The 9,510-nt window shown below is 36.3% G+C and overlaps 1 protein-coding gene and 1 pseudogene across 1 annotated transcript; both read right to left on the bottom strand.

The window, feature by feature from the left end:
* Positions 1–3,848, bottom strand: LOC111984836 (nudix hydrolase 15, mitochondrial-like; annotated as a pseudogene).
* A 1,965-nt stretch (positions 3,849–5,813) lies between these two features.
* Positions 5,814–9,506, bottom strand: LOC111984878 (pentatricopeptide repeat-containing protein At1g09900). Its single transcript, XM_065768659.1, is given in 3 exon segments — positions 5,814–6,174; positions 6,662–7,857; positions 7,859–9,506. Coding segments are annotated over 2 exon segments (2,484 nt in total). The 5' UTR covers positions 9,232–9,506; the 3' UTR covers positions 5,814–6,174; positions 6,662–6,746.
* Between the last annotated feature and the right edge of the window lie 4 nt (positions 9,507–9,510).

The following is a 9,510-nucleotide window of genomic DNA, read 5'->3' as shown; positions in this document are numbered from 1 at the left end:
CACAAAAGTTTACGTGGTTTTGCCTAAAAACCTACAACTATAGTGAGAAAGCTATTGATGGCTATATATTATATTAAGCACTTGTGTTACAACGAACCCAATATAGGGTTTATATACTAGAAAATATTTGACTAACCCTAGGCTAGCTAATCATATACTAACTTAAGGTTAATATGCTTGTTCTAAGATTTGAGCCACTTGAGCCATAATATATCTAACACTTTGTATGAAATACCTTCTCGCTTTTAGCATTTCCAATGTCACTTTTTAAGTGACATGCATATTATACTGCAACACATATATGTACCTGCTATGCTAGAATATGATGCAGTGATCTTTGCAACTATTGAAAGTCAGGGAGGTGCCGTTTGAAAAATGGAGACCGCTGGTAGATTACAGATGCGGCATGAATAAGAATGCTTGCTGTTAAACCCCATATGAGAAAAACCCCTTGCTCTGATTTGAACTCAAAAGGATGAAGATTAATTTCTCACCCATCCACCCCCTTTCTTCACATCTATGATTATCTTCCTACAAAACATAGGAATAAAACGTTGTAAAAGAAAAGGTCAACATTTACAACTTGTGATCAGTGCAATGTAGTACTCATCAGTAAGATCAATAGCACACATACCTACATCCCCCATGGTGAGGTCACGTTCATAAAGAACAAAGCTTAAGTGGAATTGGATATTTTGGTGGTTGGTGTAATATTTAGAATTTTTAAAGTCTATTCATTTATTGTGTAATTAGTGTATTGAATTTTTTTCATATCATCAATATTTAAATAAAAACAAAATAAAATTGTACTAATAAATGTCTATATATTAAATGATATGCCAAAATTATATTCACACATTTTATAGATAAATAGAATTTAAAAACTCTACAATAAGAGTTATATGTCCTTTGTACAAGAATGTGAACACGTGTGAGGAACATTTCGGCTTCATATGGAGAATCTACATGCAATTGGTTGGAGTAAGTGTTTAATGTAGTGGATAGTGTTAGAGATATGGATACAAGCATGTGGGGATAAGAGCCCAAATTTGTATATTGGGCCTTGGGCCTTATCCGAGGACATAGACATGTCCGAGGAGGAATAAATGATTGGGAGAGACCCCAAAGTTGAGAATCACATAAGGAAAGAATGGAAGAATATAGTCCGAGAAGTAGCTCCTTCTCAGATACGATGAATATCAATTAAACCTGTATTTGGGCAATTTAGGTGACCTTCCAAGAAGTTCCAACGATAAGGATAAACCTCAAGCACGTACAAAGGTGATAGGAGCTCAGAAATATCTAAAAGAAAAGCTACTACCACCGCATTAAATGCACTGCAGCAACTTTTCTGGCCACATTTATGTGGAGAGGACCCTTGAACAGTGCAGTCTCAGCTACCACAATTCACAGAAAGCCAAAGAAGATGTCTGATGGGACATGTAATCAAGTGAAGACTTAGATGATTAACAAGTATACAATCAGGATGGTCTGAAAGGAACTATATAATGTAAAAGACCTCTCATAAGAGGAAGATCGGAAAAAATGAAAAAAGAAGGAGTGTAGTATTCAAATCTATATTAGCATTCAGTTCTATTGGTTTATTATTATAACCCACCTCCTTGGACAACCATTTCATTTAGTTTTCACGTATCTTTCTTACTTGTTCATCTTTTAAATCCCTATTAACCATTGTTAAATTCACTAAGGGCCCAGTTCGTTCACTCACTCTCTACAAATTTATTGTATTGGGCTCATTGGGCCTATATTCCATATCTTTAGGACTTGAGCTACAAATTATGACCCTACAAAGCCCAAGCCCATCACATCATTCTAATCAAGGTCCAAATCATTGAATGTCTTTGTCTAGATTGTACTAGGAATCCAAACTATACAATACCGGATGGGGGTCTAGTGGTTGATCTTCATTCTCCTGGCCATAAGCGCTCAGGTTCGAGTCACCATTAGCATCTGGGACTATAGAGCCATACATTTGGAAAGTTTTATCTCATCGAATATGAAGTAACTAGCCTCAAGATCCTACATTTTTTTTTTACTATTAAAAAGAATCCTACCTATATTACTGTAACCCTAAGGTTATTTTGCTATGTATACTCTTCAATGAGTATATTTATAATATACAAAGTTCAACTATAAAAAATAAAGATCAAGTGTATCAAGGCTTGTATGACCTATTTAACATTATTACTAGTGGTATACTATAGTCTTTACACAAAAGTTATTTTAAGGCTTCAGTCCAGTACACTAGATAATTGTATAAGACACAATCTTAACACATATTGTCACTAGGTCCCATCTAGTGCTCCAAAGCATTGGACTCAAGATCAAGTAAGAAGTACAAGATTAAAGAGGGTTTATAAAAACCACGAGAAACATCTCCAGTAGAACATTGAAAATAGCATCAACTTCATCAATATTGAGTGAAGGTCTGAAATCTCCTTTCCTAGCAAGTAGACCTACCACAGGGAAAAAACCTTGAGCAGGTGCTGCAGCCATATTGTACTAGTAATTAGCTTGCATTGAACATGAAAATGTAGAACAAAAAAAATACCAAATGGGAAAGAGTGATAATCATAGAACCTGGGAAATAAAAGTCTCTAAAGTGGCAACAACTTGAACTAGATTAGGTTCCAAGCCAATTTCTACATTAGCTTCTCTTATGGCAGTAGCAAAGTCATCTGCATCTACTTTCTCCACTTTCCCACCTAGTAATGCTACATCCCCTGTTTGCCAAATGAGAACATAAATTAACCTTCAATCTTGTTTTCCTCCACCTTTTTGCATAAAACAATAGACTTAGAATATAATCTGTTAATAAAGAATTATAAAATTATTTGACACATGGTGTATTTAGAAAATGCCAATTCTGCCACATCAAAAAATGCTGTTTCTTTTTGGAGGAGGAGACAGGGAAAGGAGTGCAGATCTTGTTAGTCATCACTGTTACTTAATGAGATTTGAAGTTAATCCTATCTATTCTCATGAAAAAGACCTGTCTATTCTCTTACACAATTATTTCTCTAATTGAGTAAAGGCTCAAGTATTCTCCGAAAAGGAGAGATTCCATTTCATGCTTATCTGAAAATGTATAGTGTCACATCACTTAAAATTTTAAATGATGTGACACTAAACACACTTTTATATTTGTAATACTATTTAATAATTTAACCTCATCAAATTAAAGGATTTGTTTCGAATTGAAAGAATTCATCCTATTATCATTTCTAAAAAATAGGGGACTATGAGTCATGACTCTCACACAGTCACACCATCAAACTCTCAAAATGCTTTATGCATTAAGGTTTGTATGTAAATTAATTTGGTGGGTTCCAATTAGCTTATTGATAAAATTTCTTGTCATCAAATAAGAGATATGGAGTTCAAACCTCGCTTACTCCATAAATCAATAAGTGTCTTGGCTTGATGATAAAGAGAAATCATCATGGAGCAAACATCAGAGGATGAAATTCTATATATCTAAAAAAAAAACTAAAAACAATTGGATTTCAATTTACCTTGGTGAGATGACAATTTCATGGATCTCTTTGTAAGAATAACTTGTAATTCACCATCTTGGCCTTCAAAGAGGCATATCAAAACCACTGCTCTTCTCTCCCTCCAATTGACACAAGAAGACAGATCATTTTTGACTTCCGGTGACTTGAAAAGTCCAAAATCTGAGCCAATTCCACAACAATCCTTTTCTATTTCTTCATTTGCTCTAGTTAATTGGTTAAAATATTGAAGCTGCTTCACAAGTCTTTGGAGTGTTTGGCTTCCCCAGACTTCTTCTGTGAGGCATGGTTGAGTTACAAGATAAGCCATGTAATGGAATATAACTTTTGGCAAGCCATACACATGTTCTGTAACATTTATAAAGAACAATTGTAAAGGGGGAATCAATTTTAAGGGTTACCACTTACCAGTTGTGAATTGTGAGTATCATTCTATAGGAATTATTCTGAAGGATTTTGTTCTGAAACCATTGAGTTATAAGAACCTTTACTTTTCCCCTTATCATTCTTTTTCCCTAGTCTTTTTATCCTAGAGTAGAGATTATAGTAATTCATCTCATAAAAAAAAAAAAAGAGTTTATATAATTTATTATTAACCGTATTATATAAGGATACAAATATACAATGATAGATTCACCAAACAATAGACTAGTGAAATCTTTTGATTATGTTATATAAATTGTTAAGCTAATTAAATATTTCTTCTCAGATTCACCTTGACTGTCACTTTCTATGTCCAAAAGATATCAATTTGATATGACTTGCTAAAAATTATTATTTCATGTTGTCTGCTTCATTTTCTGGCATAATCATTTTCATTTCCTGTCAACTAGAAATGTGCAACTTTTTGGTTATAACAAGTGGAAGAGGGAGACTTGAATCCGAATTCTTTTAAAAATTAGAAGAATCGAGTATATGTACCACTAAACTACAAGATTGAACTGGCATTTTGGTTGCAGATGGACAATAATGGAGAGGATGGTCGAATAAAGTGGTCACATAAATCTACAACAAGGACACCCCAAAAGTTGGGAGAGGAGACAGAGAACCTCCCACAAGTGAGGGACACCCCTAGCTTTTTTCGGCTACCTTTTATAAGGCTAAAATCAATATTTGAATAATCAATTAAACGTGCAAAACTAAAGTAACAGTAGTATTGATTTTTCTTAATACCTGAGGAAAATGAATATCTAGCCGACAAAACAATTTGGAATTTTTCCAAAGAGAGAGTCTTAGCTTTAGATGGAGTCAATTCATGGATCCCCAAAGAACCTTGCCCTATGTAAAAACCTTAGGTTTATGGGTCATTGGACAGAATTAGGCCGGATTTGGACTTGGGAAACCACTAAATTTGGACATAGAATCCTACAAATAAACGCTAAGTCTAGCCCAATCAAAGGCCTAGACTTTAGAGCCCACGTTACAGATTTCTTCTCTTTGTTTTACCTTTTTTTTTTTCGTTTTTACTTTAATCAATAACGTACTAAAGGTGGATTACATATCCGAACCCATTGTTATTGAGCTTAAGTTCAGGTCCAACTTCAATAACCTTTTTTTTTCTTTTCAGAATTAAGGTTTAATTACATGAAGTTGCAAAGCTTTTGAAGTAATTGTAGTAATTTGTTTGTGTTTATTAGTACTGCTACTTATGTTTGACAACCTGTAAAAAAAGGCCAATGATCACATTTGAAAATGGTATACATTGGTTCAAGTATGAGACTCAAAATAGAAATATCAGAGGCATGAAAGAGTAGCCCTTTCATGTCTAAGTTTTAGCTACAATACAATAAGTTTTAACGTGGAGTGCACTACACCAAAAGGATCAATAAACTGCAACAGAGGCTTTGCTGCAGTACTATTTGGGAGGGATAAACCATTGTAAATCCTATGCGCAGAATGTAAAAAAATGTTGTTTTGGTAATTAGGGTTTGTTGTCGTTTTTGAGAGTAAGAAAAATTGTACTGCCGCACTCCATATTTTTTCTTTAATAATAGTGAAATCCTTGCAACTCTGTGGACGTAGGCAAATTGCTGAACTACGTAAATATTGTCTTGTAAGTGTGATTATTTTTCTTTTTAGCGTGTGTTTTCTCTATTTTGTTTCTCACAAATTTGGGAATTTCGGGTTAATTCCCTACATTTACCTTCTAAGAGTTTATGGTGGATTGAAATATTTGAAGTTACCTTAGTTTTTAAGGTACAGCCCACCCTAGAAGTTCATCGTTCATTATTAAATAAATGTGTTAGATTTTGTCATAATTATTAACATTTAAACAAACATTGACAGGAATCATTTTGATATTTACTTGAGTTCAACAAACAAACACCTCTTGGTACACCTGGAGGAACCTTAGTTGTACTCCTGGCTGACTTACAAATTGAAGATTGCCCTGAAATTACTGAGCTTTCGATGCTTCTTGAACATGTTATACTTGAAATAATGCAAGGAATTCAAATCAGAAGAATGTACTGCATTAGGCAGAGCCGCAAGTTTCCCAAACTAGAAAAACTGGAACTCACAAGCCTATCACAGCCAAAAAAGGGCCTAAAAGAGATTTGTGCCACAAAGGTACTCTTAAATGCTTGATTATGGAGCTCAAACTTTGAAAATACACTTTCTCATTCTGCACCTGCAAAACCTTTAAGTAATTTAAAATCAGATTGTGTAATGTTGAAGAAAATAGCAGCAACAAAAGGGATATTTGGAAAATTTTTTCATTAATAAGCATTACACTGCAAACATAATCAAAGTTCTAAGATTTCTACAGCTGGAGTGTCTTTTTTCTCCCTCTTTTACCAAGTCAAGAAAATATTTATGAAAGCGTGATTGCAACAAAAATGAATTTCCGTACAGCAACAAAAAAAATTTCTCCCTCTTTTTTTTTTATTATTAATTTTACTTTAAAATGAATTTTTTATAATAAAGCAATTGGGTGCATCACTTCCCATCCATCACAATTGATAGAAGTGCAACAGAAGGAGCAATTTCATCATTTCTCAAACTTCATGGGTTACACTAACTGATGGTTGTACATACAGCAGTGTCTTTGAAATAGGCCCAAACCACATGAGGTCTTTTTTGCATTTTGCTCTTTAATAAATGAAGATGGAAGAACGGGGACTTACCCAAAGCACTTAACAATGGTAGCACATAATGCTGATGAAAAAGTCAGATGTATATCCATCGCTCTTGTAGCAAAAATAACACCCATTAGCTTCCCAAATGCTCTTGACACTGAGGTGAAATGTGTCCACAGTCAACAAAACGTATCATAAGCCTATCTGCCTCCTCACATTTTCCTTCTAACATCAGTCTTTTACTCACCTTCTCACATAACTTCAATCCAGGAATCAGATTCCGATTGAACATGCGACTGGCCACTTTATATGCTGACAAAGGAATCTCTTTGCTCAAATAACTCTCCGTAAGTATGTGACATGTTTTAGCGTCAATTCTTGAAGCTGTTCTCAACACCTTACCTAAGAGTTTGTCTGCCTCCTCAAGATTTCCAAAACTACAAAGCTTTTCAATAACTTGATTATACACTGTTTTGCATGAATGTCTTGAGAGCATTTTTTCCAATAGTTTCAACAGATCTTCCACCCTACCCATCTGACAATACCGGTGAATAACTGTCCTGTATGTAACAGGAGTAGGATCCAAACCCTTCTTCAGCATCTTCATTGTAAGTTCAGTTGCTTCTTCAATTCTACGTTTCTTCCCCAATGCATCTATCACTGTAGTATACGTGATTACATCAGGGTACTTGTTGTTAAGATACCTGTCATCAAGCAATGATAGAACAGCTTCCAAATCATCCTTCTGGCAGTATCCATGAATTAAAGTGGTGAAGTTTACCACATTAACAGCACACCCCTTGTTCAGACACTCCTGCATGAACTTTTTAGCCTCATCCATTCTTCCCTCTCGGCAGATAGACCGAATCAGTAAGTTAATTTCAACTGGGGTTGGAAAAAAGCCTTTTCTAATCATCTCCCTTACAATATCACAGGCCTCAGACAACTTTCCTTTCCTACGTAGACCATGCATCACAACACCATAAGTGACGGCATTTGGGGTCCACCATTCTTCCTCCCTCATTTTCATCGTCTCCCTAGCTTCTGATGAGTTTCCATTCCGACAAAGCCCATGTAACAAGGCAGTATATGATACAGTGTTTGGTTTGCAGCCATTCTTGTACATCTGCTTAAGCATCTCTTTAGCTTTGTCCACCTTTCCTACCAGACAAAACCCATTAAGAACAGTAGTGTAAGTCACAACATCAGGAATGCAACCCTTTTTGAACATTTCATTTAGCAATGTCAATCCTTCCAGCCTTACAAAATGAGTGAACTATTGCACTATACCCCTTATCAACATGAAAACCCCTCTCCTCTGCCTCCCTCAAAAACTCCAAAGCCTCATCTCCATGACCATGCTTGGAGAGCATGTGGATAAGAGTGTTGTAGGTAACCTGGTGTAGTATCAACTTACTATCCTTCACCATCTTATCCATCAATTCCCTCACTTCTTTAACCCTTTTCTCCTTACAGAGAAAACTCATCACTGTATAGTAGCTAACCTTATCCAGGTAGCATCCCTTCAGAGGCATTTCAGCAATCAGCTCAATAGCATCTTCAACACGATGCAAGTCACAATACCCCTTGATCAAGCTATTACAAGTGACAACATTAGGTGTGATTTCAACAAGTTGCATCCGGGCCAAGAACCTCAATGCCTTTTCCAGTTTATTCCCCTTCACCAAAACATTGATTGCAATGTTACATATTGACAAATCAGAATCAACTCCTGCTCTTTGCATCAAAGTCAAAATTTGCATTGCATTCCTCAACTTGCCTGCCCTACTATACGACAACATCACATAACCAAATGCTTCTGGCCGGCGCACAATACCCCTGCGGGCCATGAGCCGAAGAACCCGCCTAGCACCCTGACACAATTTAGTCTTAATAAGGACCTCCAGCATGGTATAGTAAACAATCGGATCATGTCTGTACCGCCACTGCCGATCAGCCCAATAGAATAATTTCAAAGCAACCCGTTCATCCGCCTGAGAGCGCAGAACAGCACAAACTTGGCGAGGTTTAAGGCTTCTTAGTAAGTGCCTTAATTCCCCTTCAAGCTTTGGATTCCAAGCCAACCTAAGTTCAATCAACCTACAAATCTCTCTCACCAAAGGGTGTCTTATTTCATCCTCATCCAACTCAACTCTTCCAATACCTTCCCTTTGTTCACCATTTCTATTAACTGAACTCAAAACCATAAAATCATCGTCATCATCACCATCATTACCATCCTCTCCTACTTCTTCTTCGTCTTCATCGTCATCATCATCCTCAAGCTCTTTAGCCTCATCAAATTTATCAAAGCTAGAGTCTTGCTGATCATCCCAGGAACCCATTTGCCTAAATCTGCCGTACACATCATCAGTATCATCAATTTCACCTTTCCCAGCAGGTTGACCTCTACTGCTAGCAAAAGAGGTTCTTGATAAAAATGAAGAATAATATGCAACAAGTCCAATACAGGCTAATGGGTTTTCAAGGAAACAATAGCTAACCTCTTGCCCATAAAACTGACCACTATTGCCACAAACACATGTATGAAAATGTAAGAAATTAATAAACTTATGAGGTTTTCGAATTCTAAAGTAGGAATTTAAGTTATATAACATGGCAGTATAGTTTGGAATCGGAAAGTAACAAATGTAAAGAAGTAAGAAAGGAAGCAAGTGGGAGATTCCTTCTTATCAATGCTTGAGGCTGCTTCTCAAACCGAACAAAGACAAACAGAACAGAGCTCAAAACGTCACAGTTTCTAGCAATGAGGCTAGACCGACGACAGCGTTTGTGTTGGGTAGAAGAAGTAGCAGCGGCGGCGGCGGCAAAGAGCAGCAACGGCGGCTGAGAGAGAGGTTTTGGAGGAGAGAGGAGCGGAAGCGGAAGCGAGAGTT

This window comes from Quercus suber, unplaced genomic scaffold (genome assembly GCF_002906115.3).
Source record: "Quercus suber isolate HL8 unplaced genomic scaffold, Cork oak 2.0 scaffold_982, whole genome shotgun sequence".
Lineage (NCBI taxonomy): Eukaryota > Viridiplantae > Streptophyta > Magnoliopsida > Fagales > Fagaceae > Quercus > Quercus suber.
This window is presented reverse-complemented; position numbering and strand designations above follow the sequence as displayed.